Raw genomic sequence first — 24,302 nt, 5'->3', positions numbered from 1 at the left:
TGTGTATCTAAAGTTAGCCTTAGATAACTTCTTGTGCTCTTTGGCTTAGTTGTCTATATTTTGACACTACCATAATCTAACATTAGAAATCTAACAAGTTACCTTTCTGCTCCGACTCACTTCCTGGAATCCTACCTTTCCCTGCTTCCCAGGAGCCTACCTTCTCAATTTAGGCACCTATGTTAATTTTCTTAAATTTGCATTTTATGAATATTCTAAAATATATTTTATAGATTACCTACACCTATCTAAAAACTGGTAACAGGCCTATCGGGGAGCACTTCTTTAGCCTGAATAAATACACATTTCAAAGCTTTGAATTTGTAAATGTACTATGAAAGCTTGATATTTTAAAAATGTTTCAAACCTTAATCTACCAGGTATAATAGTGGTGCTACTTTGAAAAAAACATACATAATAGTCAAAGCAATTTAAACATAATATTAAAACAGGAAAAGGTGCTACTGAGCAGAGGAACTGCACTGCCAAACTTCATCTATATGCCAACTGGCAGCTGAGTTACAACTCCTAGAAACACCATTTGATACAGCATGTCAAGTTGTGATAAAATTTCCAAGAAAAAAAAATCCTAAATGATAGTACAGATTTATTTTAAGCAACTTTCGTTCAAGTCTTCCAGGTATTACTTCACCATCTCACAAAGTCTGCATTTACATGAATGCAGTGCTTTGTTTGACTCCTTCTGACAAATCATATTCGACATCAAAGAGGATTGTTTGAGAATGCAGCGTTTGACATTGGACAAAGTACTCCTTTCCACAACAGACATTTTCCAAAAACATAACTCGCTAGACTAATGGGCAGTTAGAAGCCAGAATGACTGCCCTCCGTCTTCTCCTTGTGTAACTTTGCCAGAGTCCTTGGAACTTGCCAAATTCGGTCATGCCTGCTTAGCTTGCTCGACTGATTGTGCCAGAAAAGAAAATAAGACACAGATGTATTTGAGCTCTTTGAGATGCCAGTAAGAGAGACAGCTAATGGCTTCATTTCGACCCTCCCCTACCAGCTGGGCACAGGTGGGGGGATAATGAGGTCCCTCTCCCTAATCAAACTCAATTATTTACTACTCTGTATAACCACAAAGACACTTACATTCAGCTCAGAATATAAAATGCACTGTAGGCTACTTCCAACCACTACCACTGGGTATTTATAACTAACTCAAGTGGGTAAGAGTTTGCCTTGGCAGGAGTTTAAGCGTATAAAGTTCTGCAAACTGTTTTTGCTCAAATATGTCCTGCTGAAATAGGGTCCCCGGCGAGGTTCCATAACTGTCAGCTCAGCGAACTGCACAACATCTGAGAATATATCCAAAATACAGGACGGGTGAGATCTGAAATAAAACATCATGCTTCATCATGAAGTTTCTTCTCAGAAGCATCAACTTCTTTCAACAGTGATACAATATTAATAAACACTACAAGTCACAAGCCTGACAAAGCAGCAGCTGAAATACTTTAGCATGAGGAGAAAAAAAAAGAGATGCAAGACATAAAAACACAATTACATGCACTAGTAGGATGACAGAAAAGGAAGATGTAGAATTTAAAACAAATTCCTATAAAAATGAGACCGCATATACATTTAAACTCACAGTAGTAACCATCTTTTGATCGAGTGATGACCAAACAATTTTCTATTCTAGGAACCACATTAAAAATCCAATTTAAATGTAAATATTTATTAATAACCATTTACATAGGAAGTAAAAACAATTTCATACTAACATGTGGATACAAAGAACAAACTCTCTCAGAAAAGCACTACTTAGGATGCGGTTGTCCTATTTCTAATCGGCAGGGCCTGCCCGGTTAGGATACAAAACACTGAACTCACATGACCACAAAATATTTTAAAGCAAAAGATAATCTGCCTTTACCTACTAATAAGGAATATGTGATCATATTTGTATTAAAAGAAACCTGTCAAATTTAATTCCTTTGCTCCCTCTTTTTCAATGGATGAACACAGTGAAAGCCTGAAAAATGTGACTCAAAATTTGTCTTTCACCTCTCCTGAGATATTTTAAAAGGCCATGAAAGAGTTACTTTTTCTAAGAGGATATCACCAACTCCTAGAGTTGCATCTTACTGACATGCTTCAGTCTACTATTGTTAAAAAAAAAAGCTATCCTCACATTACAGAAAAATTGTTCTCCCTCTCCTGATAAGCTCTGGCTTTTCGAATCTTTGTGAATTCTGCACCACTTTGCCAACACTATTCTTATTTTGTATATGGCTAGCTACTCCTCTTGTAACTGCTGACAACCCCTCCTATACACTTCTCTGGAACTGCCTAATAAGCATCTAATAATTTGTCACGGTATTTTTTGTAACAGCAGCATCAGGGCTGAAAGTGGAAAGGTAGCTGATATATCTGTGCACAAAAGAGAAGACATTGTGAGCACATTTTGTGCAGTCACCCTTAGGCCTGCTAAAAAAACATTCGTAAATATTAAGAAGGGAGCTGAAAAAAGACTTGTTAAAATATACAAGCAACTGTTCACATTTTGTTACAGTACTTTACAAAAAAAAAGAAAAATCAAGATATTATTTAAAGGATTTAAAGGATATTTTTGTCTGAAAAATCAATTACAAATCAAATTCATGGGAAGAGCATTGACTCTAGAGAATGCATGCAGGTGAGAGAGAGATTCCATCTTTCAGATAAAACATGCAGCATTCCTCAGTCAGATAGTGGAAACTAAATACTCTGCAATCCCATAGGAAGAAAAGCAGTCAGCTGCCTGGCCCAACTGTGGGATTGCAACCTGCACAACACAAAAAAGGACCTTGTAACACGACTTGAAAGACGGCTTCATTCCCTCTTTGTATAAGCAAGCTGCCACATGACAGCATCCAGTTCAGCAAAGCTGAATATGGTTACCTTAAATAACTTATTTTTAAATATTGTTGAGAGAATACTTTATTTTCCAATGAGCTAATGCAATGGAAAGGAATGAATGAGCCTTTGGGAAATACATGTGGGATTTCCAATAATCTCTTTCAGTACGACACTTTAGACCCGTTTCTAAGATACAAAGTCCACAATAATGAATATAAAAATGAATTAAATAGGTCAGGAACCATTTTTTATGTCTGATTATTCAGAACTGGAAGCAGCTGTATGATTCTGAAATGTAAATAATCCTTTATGTTCTAAAATACTCTATTAAAATTGCAAAAACAATCAGGAAAGCTAAATTAGCATTTTCATTTTGAGAAATTCAAACATTAAATATTTTTCCCAAGTAAGAAGTGACTTATGTTACTAATACGGTGTATTAGTAATTAAGGCTTTTTGTGGTTTAAAAGACACTTCTCTCACAAGTAAGGAAAAATAATGGCGGTCAAGCACAGTATATATCTACTGATACTAATTTATTAAGAACTACATATCAAATTCCTCTTGAACTACAAACAGGACAGTTTCAAGATTAAGTACTGTGTGGGAGGCTCCCTCTTTGATTCTTTCTGGACTGTACAGTGGCCTCTCTAGTCATATTCTAACTATTACCTTTATTTACTCATCACTTCCCTCCTCAGTCAGAGCAGTATTATTAAAAAACTCTATAACTATTGCATTTAAAATTATTTGTTATTTAGCCTACCAATTAGAAATGTTTTCAGTTGGTCTTTAAATATAAATTCACTACTTTGCCTATCAAGCTTAAAAAGAAGATTCATGTGTCTCATCTCTTGGATGCCCAAACACCATACATGTATATTTCTTCTGCTAAAATTTAACACATTTTCCCAAAAAAGTCAAAAAATGACTAGCAGTATCAGTTCTTGGTATGTACTGCAAAGGTCTCTGGGTAAACTATCTTCATCCAGCATCAATGTTTTGGAAACTTTAACTCTCTCACACCTATTACATATGTTATTTCATTTGTTATTCAAAATATTTTTCATAAATAAGCATCGTGTTTGGATCAAAATGAAGATTATGAGCTCAAATACTTATTAGCAGGAGTGCGATAATTTATTTTTTTCCAAATTAATCAACAACTTTTTTTTTCCTCCCTCTGTAGTTTTAGATTCAGAGTCTCTCATCTGAGGTACTTTCAGCAGCATTTATTTTCTTACCTGCCTCATGAAAGACTCTATACTGCAGGATCATCTGCAAAGAATCATAAATACACGTGCCCCCTGAATTTTATGAAATTCAAATGAAGAAAAGTAGAGGGGGGAAAAAAAAAAAAAAGATGTGGAGGTGGCACGGACGCCCAGATGTTAAGATAATTTGCAAAGTTCGCATCCATACTCACATTCGAACAAAGAGCGACTGTTTTGCTGCCAGGCCGGGAGACGAGTACTTTTCAACCAAGGCCAGAGTGCTGAAGCCAAACTTGTGAATGGGCTCATTGGAATCCAAGGGTGGAAAATCTGTGTCAACCTCACCATCATCCTCAGCAATATGGAGACAGTAGGCATTGACGTTGTCACTGCAACAGACAAAAAGCAAATTTATTCAGGAGGGAAACTAGACAACAAACGCTGTTCTGCAGATCAATGTCAACTGCTAAATGTTACAGAAAATAAGCAAGCAGACACACTTGTTACAGAAATAATACACTTAAAAGCCACTGATGACACATTTATATAAAGATTCAAGTCTTACTTCAGCATTAACTGAACTGTAAGCAAAATAATGACAGATCAGTGATTAAAATACATCAAAGTCTACAAAAGTTTCATGACTTCATAAAGCAGGTGATACTATTTCCCCATTTGTGGAAATGTATTTATATGACCATTAAATTTTAGAATTAAGGACAAACAGTGTCCATATATTCCTCTTATACATCAAGCAACAGTGAAAAAGTTTACTGAATGTATACTTGCAAAGTAGAGAACTATCTCAGATATCTAAACAGTGTAATAAACAAAAACTAAGGGAGAAGCTACAAGGAAAGTAAAAAAAAACAGTGTTCAGTACAGTACCAATTGTTAAAAATTAGCATATACTAACAAGCAGAACTAAATAACACAGGAGGTTTTAAACAGATGCTGCATGGAGAAGATGCAAAACAAAATCTAAGCCTCTTTCCACATACTAAGACCTATAGGGAAATAACTCTATCCATCCATACAAAACATAATATTAATCATACTTTCCTAATATTAAAATCTATTTCAAATGTTAATATTTAAATTATTCAGTTGCAAATAAGTATCCTTTGTTATTGTAAATCTGCCATCATTCAGACATTTTCCAGAGCCATGAAGTATAGCCTGAATGTTCACATGGCAGTATGTTTCTAAACTCTGCAGTTTAAATTTGGAGTTTTAATTGCATGATTGATGCTTAAATTAATTAATTGCAAAGTGTATGCTAATTGTTTAATTGGTCGCTTGATCTATATAGATCATTTTTTGAATTAAATGAGTTGATTTACAAAGTTTATTGATTGGATGTGACAATGAATTATTTCACTGACTACCTGATTTGCAATTTTCTCAATTAATTCACAAACCTTTGGTTGCAACTGTGCTTTATTGAGAGTGCTAGTCCAGGTGATCTATATGCACACTGTCACGACTTAAGATATTTATTATATAAAACAGGTAATAATGATGCATTAATATTAATGTAAACTGTAAATTTGCTAAATGGATGGCTAACAAAAAGGTAATCCAGCAATGCTTGTCGCTATAAATTTTTGAAATTCTGCAATACTATTAAAGAAACTTTTATGAGTCTCCGGATTGTTGTGAAGAACTGGAACATCACTGTAGAACTAGTTTTTAACTTCTTCAAGAGCATTTAAGTAACCTTTAGGAAAGCTGGTCAAAGGTAGCACTGGCAACAGAGTTTACACACTGCAAGGGCTTCGACCCAAACAAAGAAAGTGCTCAGGGAGGTTTTGCGGCTTTCATTGTTGCAAGTCTTTTTAGGAATCAGCTAGACAAACAGGTTGTGAATGTACAGATACAGCTGATCCTGCTCAGATTACAGAAATGCCCGGCATGATTTTTAGGTCCTTCGCAAGTGTATTCTTCTTTGATTCTATTTGGATTTCCACCAACAGACAGTAAGAAAGCTTTGCATCCTCATTACGTCCATTCCAAAATAACTTAAAAATCACCCTGTGTTATGAGACATTCTAGTCTGAATATTCACCCAAAGCCTGTCTTTACAGAGCCATGTTCTGTGTCTCCTGCTAATTTTCTAATACAGGGCCCTACGTGTTTGACAGAATTTTTCGATGTGCAGCCTGATGTGTGCTTAAAGTTCTAGGTAAATAAAGTTACCATTTTCAGTTGGTACTTGATGCACTTGCATCATACTCATTAAAGCTAAGGGAACATATAGACATGCAGGCAACAGAACGCATTCAGTATGGTCTCAAAGCAATTCAAATGCCAAACATGGCAGTGGTGATACCATTTTATATTACACCAGTTATACTGCAAAGACACAAGGTCTGTTACATCTCATAAATTAAAGGGGTTGCAAATGTCTTCAGACATGGAGTAGGTTCCTGAACGTTAACAAAGCTAAGTCACAGCCTTGAAGATCTGCTTATTTTGATGAGCTAAATCAGAATTTCATCAAAACACACATTTGTGTTAAAAAAGAGACTGTTTCATGTTACCCGTGGCAAAAAAGAATCGAAATATAAATGACCTAATACAGACATTGATGTTCTGTCAAAGCAAATGCTGCATTAACATACACTTTAAGGTGTTGACGTAAGAACTGCCTACTGAAATCGTACCTATTTTCACACACGCTTGCTTCAGAGCTATTACAAGCATTTATTATAATCTGGAATGAGATCAAAATAGCAACATAAAATAGATGAGGTCCCAATAATTAGTGAAGATAACACCAAGTACTTTCTTAATACCTATTACAGGTAATCTATTGAAAAAACAAGTCCAGTGGGTAAACGTGTTTTGCATTTTGAACCTCCACCAGCATAAGATCAAAGTCATGAATTTTGCATTCAAATTACAAGGTTCAAAATCTTGAGAATCTGCATTTGCTATGGACAGAATTCAAAACTTAACTACAGTGAGGAACGGACGTAAGTCTTCTTAAATTCTAAAATAAGGAAGTTTATTTGAATGTTGTGTATCACTAGAATTTATACTTATAGTATATATGGGTTGTTTGTTTGTTTTTTGTAGACAGAACCATTAGAGCACATCCATCAGGGGTTGGCACCAGAATGGTCCAGTGGGTTATGACTCAAGTTCATATGTAACAGGCCAGGAACAGAGTTGCCAGCACTGTCAGTGATTCCTCATATCAAAAGACAGCGAACAGAGACAAAAAATAATAATAATAAAAAAACCCACTAGGCTAAATGTATATAAAACATCCTCAAAGCTGTCATCCAGTACTCACTCACTGTAGGCTCTTATATCTACTTTTTAGGAAAAAGAATCTTACCACAAGACATCTTTTCCTAAAGGCAGAGGAGCTGTTTCTCACAGTTAAGTCTATAACCTTGTCACTATTCTCCAACAGTATTTATAGTAAGTATATTTGCCATTTTCCATGCAGTGTATGTAAAATTTGAAACATTATCTATATGTATTTTAATGCAACTTCACAACTATACTTTTTTTTTTTTTTTAAATACTGACTAAACTGACTCAATCAGGGCCAAAACCAAAATGTAGAATGTGTAACCTACAAAAAGCTATTTTTCCTCAGCCTCCATTATTTATTATTTCTGTCCTGAGATTTGAGTACATTGGACAGCCTCCTTGGTCATGATCACTCTTTGACACCTCATAATATCTTATCCTTCAAGGCAGACAGTGAAATTCATTTCCTCCCACTGCTGACTTTTGCTGTGGGCAATGATGTTTCACGGACTACTTCTACCCACTGGCATTGTTCCATTTGAGGTGTGCTGTGTTCCTGAAATATATTCATGTGTCCAAATATTGACATTAGTGGTGTCTTACTTGTTAAAAAATAAGCTAATAATACACAAAGGATACTTTTTTGAATGCATGATTTATAGAACAGAAATTAACAACAGCAAATGAAATGGCATTGTCTGCAAATAATTCTACATTCCTTCTCCCGTATAAAAGGCGTTAAATAAATGTTCTCCTTCAGAAGATCTAAGGGAAATCCTAGACCCAATGCACCAACATCCCTGAAGCTCTGTCTTCAAGAGGGGCTGCTTTTCTGTGCTGCCCTTCACCTACTAAACAGAAATCAGCCAACCTGCAGGATCCTAAGGAAAGGGAGTTGAAGTTAACTCTCAGCACCTTCCCTTTCCCCTTCAGAGATGTCTTCCCCTTACAACTGTGCTATAGCAGCAGAGAAGATTATAGAGCTCTCAAACATTTTTGAAAAATGCTGGAAGAGCAACAACTATAAAATACAGTACCAAAGAAAAAAACATTCAACAAATATTCCAGGAACAAAGGAAATCTGAAACATGAAAAATTGACTGGCTCATATAAAAACATCAACCAGAACTGTTAACCTTTCTTTGCACCAGAAAAGTCATCAGCTAATAACCGTTATTAATGCCTCTGTAATAAACTATATTAATGTCTTATTTCATGTTCTATGACCCAGCAAAAAAATGGAAGTATTTCTTTGGATTTTATATAACTCTTTTAAAAGCAAAGTTATTTAGATGAGTGGGTCTGAAGTACCTTTTTTATATAACTTCTGTGACCTATCAAGATAAAGTAATGGCTTTTACTAAACAATGCTAGATCACCAGCATGGCAAGACTCAATCCATTATTTAGTCACACAAATTTAAGGGCAAATTTTTTTCACAATGAAGAGGTAAGCAATGGTTACCAAAGATGCCGAAAAATCCATCGATTTACTGAAACCAAGAATTTCTAAAGGACGACACAGATTTTGATCTTTTTTTTTTTTGCAAAAAGCCAAGGTGATTGAGGTCAAAGTCTTATAGCAATTATAAAATAGTGCATAACTAATAATTTTTTGTTATAAAGAATACAACTTTTTCATACTTTCAAACAAAACTAGTATTTATTTTGTTTGCAAGATCCTTATTTGAATATTTTTATTTTTTTTTTTATTTTTCCAGGATGATTACCTGGAAAGAAAAGCACAATACACCTTTAGCCCCTAAACCTGTCAATTCTTAGAAAAACAGAAATATTTTAATGTGTGTATATTAATCAAGGTCACTATGTCAGCAAAATGACAACTGAAAGCAAGTAAATAATAATGCTAGTATTCTATGATAGAATTCTGACTGACTTATTTTAAGCATTATAGTTAAAATGTAATATATGGTTTCATCAGAACACTAATAATGCTTCCAAGACACTCTGTCACCCAGTACAGTGATTCCTCTTTTTGTGAATCTGTAGGAGGAACCTGGTATGGTGCAGACAAAAGACAGTCAGAATCTTGGTACCTTTTCCCAAAACAAACAAAAGAAGGGAATTACAGATGAATTCTAAATTCTATTTGACATACTTGTGATCTTAGTCATTAGGGACACTATAAAAAAAAATAGATGGGACATAAAATAAAAGACGTCTCCATGACACTAGAAGAGATAAGATTTATATTATTTTTAACACAGTGTTTTGAAATTAGGGTTCATTTACAGATCCATGGTTTCACATGCTTATCATTACACAGTACTCGGTAGCTGAACTGAAACAGAAATGGATATGCATGCATTTGTATTGCTCAGAAGGAAATACTGATAAATGTGCAGGCGGTTTCTGTAAGATTTAGCTATAAAAATATTGGTATGGAAATCCATTTCATTATGCAAAAGGGCCGTAGAAGAGAAAATTAGAGATCAAGAGGTAGTAAAGAAAGCACATTACTTTAGTTTTGGTTCCCGGCCCTCACTTGTATATTGCCAGCATATTAGTCCAATCAGGTCGTGCACCTTGGCATTTGCTATCGTCACGACTGTCATAGGCTGCAGTTTGTCTTGGCTTGTGTGCAGTGGGAGGTAGACATCAATTTTTTTGGTTGCAGTTGTACCAACATGACCCTGTTGAGAAAAACATGTTTTATTAGAATGCATAGAAGACAAAGTATGACAGAGGTAATACAAAATCTGTTATAGACCGAGTTCCTTTCAGTAATAAGATTAAAATACACTACTATGACTTTTAAAACTGAAATAAGTTTGAATGTTTAAATTCCAATTCTTTTAATGCTGTTTACTGCATCGGTAAAAATTATATGAAAGATTTCACAATGATTTCACAGATTTCCATAAAAAGTGTGAACTTCACTGCAAGATTCCATGTTCGTACAAGATCTAAGAAAAGCAGAACTATTGAGCTTACCTAAAACTTCAAAAAATGCTTTTCTATCAGTCTTTAATGTTAGCATTATTCCTATTTCTACATTTCTGCTTTATTCTGTACTTCTTTCCCACTGCTTGAAAAGCTTACCTCTCTCAACTGCAAAACTGTCAATTCACATTCCCTTGTTACTACAGCTATCACTCTCTCTTTGGTACCTTGGCATCTTCCATCCTAATTCACAAAGCAGTCTGTCTCATCACCATCTTCAGTTTCTCTGGCTAAACTAGTTCTGCAATACATGTCAAAGTTGCCAGTGCTACTGGCTTTTTAATGCTTCTAGTTTCCTTCCAGCTTTACTTTGGGGCTGTTCTCATTCTCTTTCTTTTCTCTTTTCATTCCATCCACCTTCAATTTTACATACCTGCTGATACACAAAAGGAGGCAAAGGATTTCACACCTGGATGCACAATGGGATAAAATGCAGGGAAACTCTCCAGGTACAAAAAGGTAAGGGAGACGGGAGACCGACCAGCACCTCCCAGCAGAAAGGAGGAATGAGAAGAGATTGTCACAGCTGACAGAGGTCTGCACATATAAATTAATGAGACTTAAGGGTCGATCTTCTAGATGCAAACAAATTCAGAAACAGTGACTGCTTCTGTTTGAACCAACGGAACTGTCTGAACTAACAAAGGTTAGTTCACAACCAGCTAACAGACGCCATAAACTGCTCATACAAGGGAAAGCAAAACGGGTAACGGAACCCAGGGATAAAAGTGTGAAAAAAAGGGAATGTCAATCATATGCAGAGGTTAAGATATGGTTATAAACAAATCTTAGGCTTGATCTTTGTTTGCCAAGACAAAGACAAAATCGCAGATACAGCTAAGCCCACATTTAGCTACTTTGAACTATGTGAAGACAACCAAGTATAAACTAATACTGCTTTCTGTTGGAACTTATTGCATTAAAAAAAAAATAAATCTATTTGGTACTATGGTGATTAAGACCTATATAAAACATAAAATACACAGCAACATAAAGATCTATAAAGTTTGCGTTAAATGCTAAATGCCACGTTCCACAGAATGTGGGACATGCCATAGGCTTATTTGGATTAGCCTTAATGTCCCGCTAGTGCAACTGGCAAGAGATGTTAATGTGCAAGAGAGCGATTAAAGGCATTTTCTTAAATTAATTTTAACTCCAAATTAAGAAGATCCAGTGAAGGTATTAAAGCACGCATCCAGCTGTAGTGTTTACTTGTTGTGTGCCTTTGATTCTCTAAAATAACAACTATACCCACAACCTTACTTCTCCAATGAAAACATTACCACAAAAGAACTGTAACTGCTACAAAACAGCTTGTTTTCTTTCTTTCTCTCCCTCCATTCCCCTCCTCTTGCTTTCCTGCTTGCAAGGCTTATTTTTAAGGGAAACTAAACTAATATCAGATAATGAATCTCCAGTCTCAAACTCTGTTCCTGTCTTTGTCCAGGTGCAAACAGTGACCAGGAGAATATCTTAACATGCATAAATTTATGAATATTGCTTGCATTATGGTAATGTTTGGACATACCAGTCAGAATGGGAGGCCTGCTGTTTCAACAACATTTACTTTTGAATCAGTAAATAGCACTTATCAAGTAAATTATTGTGAATCCTGGGTGTGTTGAATTAGTTACGTCTTAAACCCAAAGAGGTCAGGATCAAAAATAAAGTTTAGACTTACTAATGAAGATCCAAGAAAAATTGACAATCAGATGTTAGAATTGTTGCTAAGGTTACAACTGATATACATAGCACAAAAGCAGAAAAAGGACTGAAAAGGAAAGAGGCTGAGAACTACAACTAAAAAGCAAAAAGGACAGACGACCCCATTAGCCACTAGTACAAGTGCAGACTGTTTTATAAGCTTCTAATCCAAAAAAATCTGTACTGATAAAATGAATACATCTTATGGACCTGATCTTACAATTATCACAAATAAGGTCCTACACTGTCTTTCAGTGCTTCTCTTCCTTCTTTGCCCTACATTGTGCTACCTTTTTTAATTTATTCTTCCCCATCCCCAAATCTCCACTGCCTCATCCAGTCAGTTTTTACCGTCTTGCCTGTCCAAATCCCTCCACTACCAATATCACTATTCTCTAGCTTACAAACATTCAGCATGAACATGAAGATGACATGTGGCTTAAAACACAGGTACTTCATACATGCATTAGGATACCAGTTACCCTATAAACCAGGGGAACAATACCACTAGTGGCACTGCTGGGAAATGGCTCAAAAGCATTACTATTATACTCAAGATTTTTAAAAAAGTAAATAAAATATTTGTATAAATTACAACTGCTCTAAAACTGACTGCCACAAGATATTACAGAGGCCGAAACCTTAGATTTAGAAGCTGATTAGACATTTCAATTAATAATGAGAACATTCATTGTCACATTAGGCAAGAAAAATTAGCAAGCCCTATAAATACATGGGTCAAGGCTTAGACTGATCAATCACTAAGTCAAAGGGGGTTGGGGAGATCTCCACTATGTTTATTACAAATTGATGACATTTGTTCTGAACCAGCGTTAGAAATCCAAAACATCAGGTACCTGTCTACTGGACTGAATGAATCCATATTCTTAGTCTGAACCTGCAAAATATTAATTGTGCAAGAAGTCCCACAGAGCTCAATTACTTACCTTTTCGAAGCTTATTAGGTAAGGGTTTGTAGGTGGAAGGACTGAATAAAAGGGATCCAATTATGTGTCTTGGTGGCCAAGAGTCAAAGATCTAGCCACACTGGATTTAACTAGTAATAACTTGTGGATTTTATGTGTTGCTTATAGTCACTTCTTTAGGAGGAATCATTCAGAACCAGATTACAGACACTACTGGAAGCATAACTACTTTTTTCCCCAAACTAAAAATTGGATTCTGACTGTAAATGTTGAACATACCCAGAAGATAAAGTACAATTACCTATATTCAAAAAGGCAGCAAACTTTATTAATAGATCCTGTATAAAATTCAATGGAAAATCTATTCAGGGCCAGGGGCCTTACCATTTGGAGTTTCCTTAATAGCCTCCAATAAATCTGGGAGGCATAAAGGGGCTGTTAAATTAACATTTTCCTGATCTGTCACCTGTGGCATAGTTAATTTGTCAAAAAATTCTTTTAGCTTGTCAGTGGACACTGTATATTCTGACAAATGAAGTCTGGAATAAAATTGACAAAATATCTCGTTAATTTTCTAGGAAATCACAAATCTGATTCCATTAAGCTTTTATTGTTAGAAATGTTATATTCTACCAATCCTTTAAGAAAGTGGGAAACTGAATACACACAAAACACATGCAATAGATCAAACAAAATTTTCTTAATATTTTTATTAATAGATTCTCTTAAGGCTACCTAGTGTTTTCATATAGTCTGCTCTTATGAAAATTTCAATTTGCTATTTCTATAATATTTTCATCTCATGCAAAGCAAAAATGACACGTTATCATCAAACATACAGTACTGGGATTCATCAGAGGAGACATGGCCCTGTGCAGCATACACGGGCTTGAGTAGGCAAGCAACAGGGATACTACTTCCCAACTTATTGCTAATAGGTAGTGTGCACACAAAGAAATCACTTAGCTTCTTAATATTTCTGGGTTTTCTACTTAGGAAATAATTCTTAACTACCTTTAGAATTTTCAGTGGTTAGCACATCTTTGTTCTTATATAAGAACTGTATAACTGTAATGCTATATAAGATAACATTACAGTTATTTTTTGTTACTATTTATGAACTGCACAGAATTATGTCTGTTATTTGACACTTGACATTGCTGAAAAGTACAATTTGCTGAATTCACAAATACCTGTTTTCTATTTTTTATAATGAATTAAGCAGTTCAATTTATATTTATGCACTTTTGTAATTAAAAATGAAAGTAACAGCGACCAATAAACAAATTACATCTAAAAGAATAATTTGCTATCTACGACTACTGCTCCTGTGAATCCACATATCCCAAGTTGTCTAAAATAAACACAGACACATGATAGTACACTAATCCTTGGGGATATACAGTAATGGTTTAAAAGTTATTGGGCTAAGTATAACTATACAAGTAGCACAACAGCATGTATGTATGTTGTTGGAACTTCTAGACATAGGAGCATGAATGAAAGATGTGACTGGTAACTCAAATTATGAATTTTCATAGATTTTGTAGGATTATATTTATGAGCTGAGGTGTTTAATTATATAAATTCTGGTTACTACAGTTGTGACAGGAAAACTGCATATAGAATGATTTTCATTGGCTTCATACAGTTTCAGCATTATCCCGATTTTATTCTATAATAAAGTCAATATGCTTTAAATATAGCATGTTAAATCTAAAAATAAGAAATAGATACTCTTTCAATTCTTTGAATACAAGGAGTCTTTCTAAGATTTAATATCAACTTTCAATCAAAGGCCACTAAAGAATGTATACCTCTCTCCAACACTACATGATGTATTTCTCGAAAAGGTTACAGTGTGGCCATTAGTCTCCTAGATTATATAGGAAACTTGGTACAATTTTGTCTACCCCAAGGACAACTTACTTCTAAATGTAGTTCTAAAGTACCTGGATAACGGGAAGCTAATGAAATAGTCATTGAGAAAACCATGTATGCTGTGTCCTTCTCACATCTGAGTTGTTTTACTGCACACTGCAGTAGAAAATTAAAATAAAGTCCATAAACATTTCCTAGAGAAAAATATGATTAATTTTCAACAATAATAATTTACTGCATCTTCCTGTACAATAGAGTTCTGTGACTAAATGTTATATCACTTTAAGATTAGATGCTCTAATGATATAATGCAAAGATTTTACTGAATCATTATTTAGTGAGAGTCATAAAAACCTCTTAAAATTAATCTTTCATGCACATCCAGCTTATCCAAAGTTAGCATTTAATTAGATGGCCTTGGCACAAATGAGCTTACTACTTTATTTGCTCAATCAGTATACGTCTCTCCAGTAATTATAATTAATTCAAGTCATTGACTCACCTCCCAGCAAACCATGTTAAACATTATACAAAATGGAAACAAATGTTTATCCTTTTCCAAATGCAAAATTTCTTCTCACTTTTAAACTAAGTGAAATGTTTTTGTTTTAGGTGACAGGGTATTTGGTTTTACTATGAGATGCAGCAATCTCGTCCTAAACATAACTCACTCAAAAATGTATTTAAACAATACATAGAAAATACATGAAGGGGGAAAAAAACCGTAAACACTGAGCTAATAGATTTCAAACACAAACAAAAGTTCTAACAGATTAGAGCAGAAATGTTTATGGCAACAAAGAAAATTTTTCTAAGAAGCTCATGAAAACCACTATTTCTTAAGGTCTGCATTTTTAAAAACAAAGTCGTATTTTAGAGTAATTTTTTCTTCATCCAAAATAATTGGAAATAAAGCAGTCAATGCACCTCTAAATAAAACAGCTTTTGAGGGGATGAGTACAGAAGGCTGTTCTAAAAAATAATGTGATAAAAAAAGTTCAGATGATCGAATATTTTAAAAGCTTTCAATAAGCATGTGGCAGAGACCCTTCCGCTATCGTGCGATATAATGGCACTGGCGGCATCCGGCGCAGAGAGCACCCATGGCTGCCAGGCGGGCGATGAGCACCCTCGGCAGCAACATCCGAGGCCCACGCTACCCGGGGGGAAACACGGAGCTGCGACGAGCAGCTCCTCGTGCCGTGAGTAAATCATCACCTAACATAACATGATGGTTAAGTATTTACTACATAGTCTGTTCATTTTATTTACACAGCCTTAAAACAGGCCTGGAGAAAATGCCTGTTCAGTTGCGTGTTATATTAATATCCATAGGAATAAAGCTAGGTCCTATTGTTCATACGAAAATACAGGGTAGTTCTACCCCTTTTAGTCCCCAACATGCCGTACTACCCTACAATGGCAAAATAAGAATGATATTTATTTCATCAGGTGGTTAAGCCAGTGTTGATATATTTCATTACTATAAGTCTTATGATCAATTTTATTACTCTTAAGTCACTTATCAAAAATATCAGTAGCCATACCAATGGGACAACACAAAATTGACTGAACAGTTGCAGCAGGTGAGCATACTACTGCCTGCCGATCCCGAGAACAGGTTTTAAAGGAAGCCTCAGAGTCGTTCCTCCAGCAGGAGTGGATTCTCCTTTATATCATCATAGCTTGCGTTGCAGAGTTAGCAGATCACAAAGTAAAATTCCATTAACATTGTTAAATACTTAATTTATCTTATTCATGTTGTCACTGTTCATAAAAATTTAACCCGGTAATTTCCTGTTATACAAAGCATAACAAAGTATGAATATTTAACTGCAAGGTAAATAACACACAATTTTTTTTATTCTAAATTGTTGACTTCACTTAGCATGTCTGCTTTGTACAGCACCACACTATTTTTCAATTAAAGGTCCAGATGTTTCAAAGGCTCCAGTAGGCAGCAGCAGTTATGAGAAATGCTTTATCTGCATTGCAATGATCACTACAACATCAGCTCCAGGCTGCATTAACATACTCATGTTTTATTCTAGCCCCCCTCCTAATGTACCAGTTAATTATACAACACACAGCTGAGAAACATAACCTCCAGAGCTGGACAGTTTCCTTCCAAGCTTCCACCTGAACAATTTTTTATATGCACCTCAAAACTATGATTTACATATATAAACAGCTAATCAAATGTCCAAAATTACTGCCTGTTCCTTCTTGGTATTCACTCCCACAATTAATAAAACTGGGTAAGTCCTAAGCAAGGAATAATAAATACAATTCTTATAACAGCATATTTCAATCATAGTAACATGTATTCATTTATACAATTCACTTAAAAATATTTTACTTAATGTGCTGTAAATATGATCTCCTGTTATGATTTTTTTCTGGCACATCCTTTAGAAATGGAGGGACCACAGTCCCCTTTTACAGTCCAGGCCTCATTTACTTTCATATGAGTATCATTTTTAGGACAAATGGATCCAGTTCATCTTTAATGCTGTCATATTCAAATGGCATTTTGCCAGCAATGAAAGCCCCTCCTGTGCAGCAGGTCAGCACAAATCCTACAGCATCATGGAAGTCAAACACAGTACATGGGATGCCTTTCTCTCGAGGACTGAATTTCATATCGACTGAGATGGGATTGAGCTAACTAGGGATATTATGCTCTTATCTAGTCAGTTCCAATAGTTCTGCTGAAGAATGAAAACATACATTCAGATTTATCAAAATACAATTGCTATAGCTGCAGCAAAAAGGCATTTGTTCTATGAAACTAACCTTAGTTTACACATACTGAAGAACAGGAATGGCCTACTTTGGAAGAATTATTTACATTTTACTTAGTAATAAACATTACAATCTAATACTGAGGAATAGAGTAATTTTTTGTAATAACAAAATGCAACAAAAACTTATAACTATGCCATAAACATTACTTGTATGTCAAGAAATATGCCATGAGATATTTTAATGAACAGATGCTATTCAAAAGATAAATGTTTTTACAAATATTCAGTCCTTAAACAGGTCTGAGGCTTTAATCCTTAGCTTCTGTTGCATAAAACAGACAGCTTAAGTTCCTTGAGGACATTAGCCAACCTTAGGTGGAACATTTTTAATACATCACCATGTCACTTTTTAATGTGCCACAATCTATTAACCACATGGCAAACTAACAGGGATTTTTAAAATATGGGTTTTATAGCTTTGTGCTGGTGATTAATTAAATAAATAGCCAACGTTTCACAAATCATCCCTCTAATTAGTCTAAACCAGACACTTTGCATTCACTGGCATTATTGCCATCTGAAGCTCACAGAAGGGCAGTCGCGTTACGACGACGAATCTGTGCACTTCTGAACACATCGTCACCATGTAGCCACGGCTGGCATCGTACCACGCAGCCCGAAGGCAGAGGTACAATCTTCACAGGTGCTGCAGTCAGCTGGAATTTGACTCCAGCTGCTAGGAAAAGATGTTCTGTTTAATTATTCTCCCTCATCCTGAAGGAAAGGATAGAGGTAACAAAGAAAACAGAGTTGGATCTGAAATTTGACCTGAAGTAGTGAAGCTGTATGTTGCAGAAAATGAACAAATACTTAAGACAGATGCTAGAAAGAATTTATTGGCTAACTGATATATTTTCTGTCAAAACATTTCAATAGTTGAAGTTACAACTAATTACATACAGACCATTCAAAGAAACCAACCAAGGTTTATCATTAAAAGGACTCAATTATTCCTGAAAAGAAAGAGAAAATCATCTGTAAAACCTGCCTGAAATCTCATCATTTTTACTGTACATATCTAGATAGATCATTTCCCCCAGAGCTCAAATTAAACTCTTAATAGTTAACACACTCAAGTTTTACTACAGGTTTTTCTCCGAATTATTATTAACTGGAATTTCCTATCTAGGCAGGTTTTTATATGGAAATATGTTCTGCAGTGTTTAGTGACATTATCACAACAGCTTTTTCCCCCTCAATTTAAAAACCATCAGAGAGACTGAAAATGATGTAGCAGTCAGGCTGCTCATGAAGATGGGATTTTATTTCCTGTACTATGTGATTTTTTTTCTTAGCATCAGTCATTATATATACACATCAAGAGTCATTCCATAAGCTTGTCCCTTAAACTGAAGTTTCCATTTACATTATTCAGAAAGGCTCAAAGAACAAGTCAAATAAGTTCAGCTGGGACTTCACCCAGACAACCCAAGACACTAATCACGCTGTCTGATTTGCCATGCTTACATAGCAAGGGAAAAGCAATGGCCTGTTCACGCGTGGTACTTCTGAGAACATCATAACTGTTAACCACTGCAGTGAACTGCAAAGCTGCTCACAACATGTGATGCTGACCAGCAAGTTACTCCTCCCAACTCTGTTATCATGAAGAAAAGTCATGGGATAAAACATGCCGCCTTCAGAAAATGATCTAGGACAAATAATCTAGGCAAGATTATACAAACAAAAATAATGTAGTGTTTCACTTGGATATATTACTTGTCAGGGAGATTGTATATTCATTTACTCAAATTAAACTTAAACAATCATGATTTCAGCAATATAGTCAAAGTTTTTGTAGTTCAAAATCGATGAACAAAAGAATAAACGCCTTAGTGCTCTGTCAAATGAAACTATTTCCTCTTTATGCAAAAAGAACAGAAACTAAATCCAAGAAAAATACCAAAACCTCTTTGGTAAAAGATCTCTCAGCAGTCTACTGCAGTTTGATGATTTCTCTCCAGAGATTAAGTAACAGGGTTACACTGCCATACAGGGCTTTACTGCCAAATTGCATTTAATACTGCTGAACCCAGTCCTGAATTCTTCTTGCAGACACAGCGAACAAGAGACAGAAACAGCAAAACTACTAATAGCTTCTACTAATTCTTCTGCAAAGAAGGACCTACAAACAGAAAGAAATGAGAACACAAAGGAGTATGACATTGCTTTCTCAACATCAAGAGGGTAACTAAGTTCAAGGTAACTACGAAAAATTATCTTAGTGTGCAGAATAAAGAATTGTAAGACTTAATTCTACCCCTTCCCCAGCACTATCAAACAAAACTCCTCAAATCTGCAGCAAAGTTCAGACCATGGCTTTATCTTTCCAAGAAATCTGAAATTCTAATTAACTGTAGTGATAGCAACCTAACACATTTTCTGTGTCTGAATCGTCTCCGTTTCTACTAGCAGCATGACTATAGACAGAACTGACTGGTTGTGAAAATTTTATAACCAGCTCTTTTGGAAAATAATATTTACATTATCTATACATATGCACTGAAACTCTGCCTAATTAAAGTATTGATTTTGCCACTGTTGTGCACACAAAATTACTTTGATATACCATTTAACACAGCATATAATGTACATTCTCAAACAATACAAATAACCCAGACTGAGTTGAGAAAAACCTGAACTCCTGGCTTTTTGCAGAATTAATGTTTTCATGATACTTTTCAGAAGACTGGTCTAATAATCCCAGTATCTTGGGTAAAATCTCTCTCTGATAATTACACCCTATCTTCATAAATTTGCTTTACACTTGTGGCTGGATACGGGATAGATCTTTACTTCCTACTCATAATGCATTTGAAACAAGTGGCACATTTCTGCTTGAAAATACTACTTTAAGAAAAGTCTATAATGTATAAATACAAGACACAAGGTATGTCCACTGCTGACTTAATGGAAAGGCTGGATTCTTGTTTGAAATCATTTCAAGACAAAAGCCATTTAAAACAATTAATTAAAAAAACAAATAAAAATATTCTGTATGTGGTTAGGAACCTAATTCTAGGTTCTAATTTCAGAAAATGTGCTATAAAACAACATAAAGACTATGAAAATTCAGATCTGTAGTGGAAACAAGAATAAAACACTTATTACAGCTCCATGTAGATTAAATGTTTAATTAGAAAACCAGAATTCTTTCTTTAGTGATATTGAGGTGCCTGTACAGACCCATAAAAGAGTCCTTAAATTCACTTACTTCACAATTAGTGTCACTGTTTTTAAATTATTTTTAAAGTACAAGGGTCAGTATAAATGTGTAGTCTAAAAGACTATTTTCTGAGAAATTAAAAAAATACTCATCTCCCTCAGAAAAGTTTCTTACAATAAACATGTCCGTTAGAGGTATACATTCAATCCTCCTGCAAATATCAGACATTAAAAACATTTGCTAATAAACCAAATCCATATTTCTTTGGCTGTTAAGAACCTTAACTTACGAATACGTTTTTCACTTGGTTTGATCTGTAATTAAGGGAAAGATAATGACATTAGTAAATTGCTAAAAATCAATTAGACAGAATAAAATACAATATGATCCAACCAAAAGATTAACAAGTGCATTATAAAATCTATTTTAAAATTCTTTAATTCTAATTAAGTTGCTTTAAATGACCATTGCTTTGAAAATGCTTTTTATTTAAATACATCGCTAAACTGCCAGTTCATTAAAATTATTCTACATATTTTATTTTAACTAGCTATTTTCCTTTCAAGATTTTTATAACATTTCCTATTAAGGAAAAGAGCTTGTATGTTGCAGAAGAACTCGCTTTTCCCTCAAAATCTCGAGTCTTCTGGTTGCTCAGGGCAAGGTCAGAAGCAGTTAGTGAGCTCCCACTTGTACTCCCAATGGTCTTCTCTTCACAGTATTTTTTGAAATTAAATAGTCAAGCAGAATTATGATTTCTCTCGCAAAAATAAAGGCTGGTATCTTACAGTTGTGGCTCCAAAGTGTACCTTCTGCTTGTTACTTCTTAATAAAAGAAACTGCTAAGTAAGGAAACTTTTTTTCTTTCTTTCTTTTTTAACGCCAAACCCAGGAAACTCGCCACAAAATCTGTTTCATATCTGATAAATCAGGCAAGGCTGGTCTGTTCATCAGTGGTGACTATGTTGGCAGAAGAAGAGATGAACACAGACCATCCAAACTCATACACGTTAAGCATATTAAGGCAAAAACCACAAGTACAGAACTCGGCAGGTGCACGCAGTCTACGGGAAAGCTCGCTCACCACGCTGAACATACTCTCCCCAGCCTCCCTTCGCCTTAAATCTTCATCTCTCTATTCACACTATCTTCTTCCCCCTTCCCACCCCCCCAGCCTTCACTGAACTTCGTCAAAAAAACCCAAAATGAAATAAATGGCAGAAACGGAATCTGCTTCGCTACCAGCATTTCCCTTTTCCTGAAGGACGAACGTAGCATGCGCCACACCTGGCTTTTAGAACAGCTGTAGGACAGGCGACTATTCCGAGTACTGCACTATGAGAATATGAAGGCAGAAATGTAGGAAGTGCCATGTTTCACAAACATTTCGAAGTATTTCAGATTGAACCTCTGTGTTACTTACTTTCCTTTTCCTTAGGAAACTTAAAACAGATCCTAACAAAAGGCCATAATAGATCTGGTTACCGGACAGATACGGTCTTTTAAAGAGAATTTTAAAGACAGGTTACGGTCTTTTAAAGAGAATTAAGTCTCACAGAAGAGCTTAATGTAACCTGAATTATGGTCATTATTAATTTCCTTAAAATATGTAAAATATTTACTCAAACTGTTTTTGATAAATGAAAAAAAAAGTTTTAAAGATGTAAAAGGTAGTATAAGCTTTCTTTTGTAGGCACCCGTCTGTTAAAATTAAATGAAAATGCGAGTGATGCCAGCTATAGTAAGGCAAATTTGAAGAGATGTACACTGTTAAAATTATACAATAATTTTAACGTTTTACAACACTGTTTTCAGTATATCAAGCATGAGATTTTTTTTCCCCCCCCTTACTAAGGGGAACCTTTAGTGTTTGATTTCATATCAGTGCACGTTCAGGAAACTACATTAGTTTTTAAGTTTGTAAAAGTAGCTACAATTATCTCTCTCCCCCTCTTCCATAAGGCACTCTACCCTAGCCCCACCATCGAAGCCAAGGGCTCTTTATTCCCCTTCATCCCAGTAACAGGGTTTGCGAGTCCCTGTGAGTCCTATTTTGATGTGTTTATACCTCTGTATGTTTCTTGTTCCCCATCCTGATGAGAATTAATGTGTGTCCCCCATTCACTCTTCTGCCATGCACAAAAAGTCATGGGTAAGGTCACATAAACTTCAAAAAATTCAAGTTCGAATGCCAGTAAGTCCATAAACTTCACAACATCTCCAGTACTCATGCACGCTTTAGAGAGGAGCACATTAACTTAGAAATGGCTGAAATACAAAGGCCTTTGACAAGAAAAGCAATCTGTATAAGGCACTTAAAATCAAGCCTGAACACAATCTTTGTGATAATGGTTCATATAAGAATTTAAGGGATGAGAGATTAACACAAGACAACCGGGCAAAGAAATGGAATTTGGGCAGGGAAGAGAGAGCGTGTTCCAGGTGTAGAAGACACTGTGAAAGAGAACATGAAGCCAGAGTGTTAAGAGACACAAGCTTAAAAGGCACAGGTGAAAAGCAGTACTTTTCACCTGATGTTATTTGAAAGGTTACAAAGGAAAGTAGAAAGTCTCAGCTGATTACTTTCCCATTATTATTTAACCTATTTTTATAAAGGATAATTAAATACATTTATTTTTGTTACAAAACTACCTTTTGTTCATCAGCAAATTCATTAAACTGAGCATTTTGCCATGAATGCACTTAAGTTCAAGACAGATTTTCTGCAAGTAATTCAAATTCATAAGCAAACACATGTTAATATACACAGGACATGTAATAAACTTTTGGCAAACTTAGACAATATCTGATCTTTACAGGTTTTAACGCAGTTTAATTTCAAACAAATTGACCAGGAACTTATCTAAGATAAATTAGCAGCATCTTTTGCAACATTTAGACGCCCGCTTTTTCTTATTCTGTTCTAAAACTCTGAACTTTTATGCCAAGTGTTTTGTCTTCCCCCTTCTTTCCTCCCAGGAAAGGATGAAGAAGAGTGAAGCTAATTATGTACTCATACGCAGCATAGCATATCAGTTAAATTAAACCTGTATTTCACCTAAGCTGTATAGAGAGCAAATAACATTGCTAACTTTTCTAATTTCATACTCTAGTACTTCCAAGTAAATAAAAAGGGGGAAAAAAGTAAAGTTTCACCACAAATAGAAACTGTCACTTACTAGGATGTGATCTTTTCAGCTCATGCATCCTAAATGCATGCAGAGATATTATATGCACTTTCTATTTAGCAATTTAATTATATCTTTGCAGTCAGAGAGTGGCAATGGTTTGCAGTAATAATCAGGTGAAAGCATTCTCACATTAATATGCTGGAATCCGATGTGTTAATTTGATGCAACTTTGCGTTGACAATATGTGATTAATTTGTTCTAAGGCTAGCTATGCTCCCAGCTCTGACAGTTTAAAATGCTGGGTTTCTTTATCCATATCACTATTTGACACGCCTTAGCCCACTGCTTTGCTAGGACCACTGTTAATTTGTAATG

The 24,302-nt window shown here is 35.2% G+C and overlaps 1 protein-coding gene across 4 annotated transcripts in view; it reads right to left on the bottom strand.

Annotated features, from left to right (window-relative positions):
• Positions 1-24,302, bottom strand: part of MAPKAP1 (MAPK associated protein 1) — a 115,037-nt gene that overhangs the window by 54,175 nt on the left and 36,560 nt on the right. For all 4 annotated transcript variants that reach the window (XR_010886135.1, XM_067308996.1, XM_067308999.1 and 1 more), the window contains exons 5-6: positions 9,827-9,999; positions 4,292-4,468 (exon numbers count right to left, since the gene is read on the bottom strand). Coding sequence is in view for 3 of the 4 variants with exons in the window: in XM_067308996.1 (XP_067165097.1) it covers positions 4,292-4,468; positions 9,827-9,999 (350 nt within the window). In the remaining variant the exon portion in view is untranslated. The remainder of the gene's footprint in view (positions 1-4,291; positions 4,469-9,826; positions 10,000-24,302) is intronic.

This window comes from Apteryx mantelli, chromosome 21 (assembly GCF_036417845.1).
Source record: "Apteryx mantelli isolate bAptMan1 chromosome 21, bAptMan1.hap1, whole genome shotgun sequence".
In the NCBI taxonomy this organism is placed as follows: domain Eukaryota; kingdom Metazoa; phylum Chordata; class Aves; order Apterygiformes; family Apterygidae; genus Apteryx; species Apteryx mantelli.
Note: the sequence above shows the minus strand (reverse complement) of the source record. Positions and strands in the feature narration are given on the sequence as shown.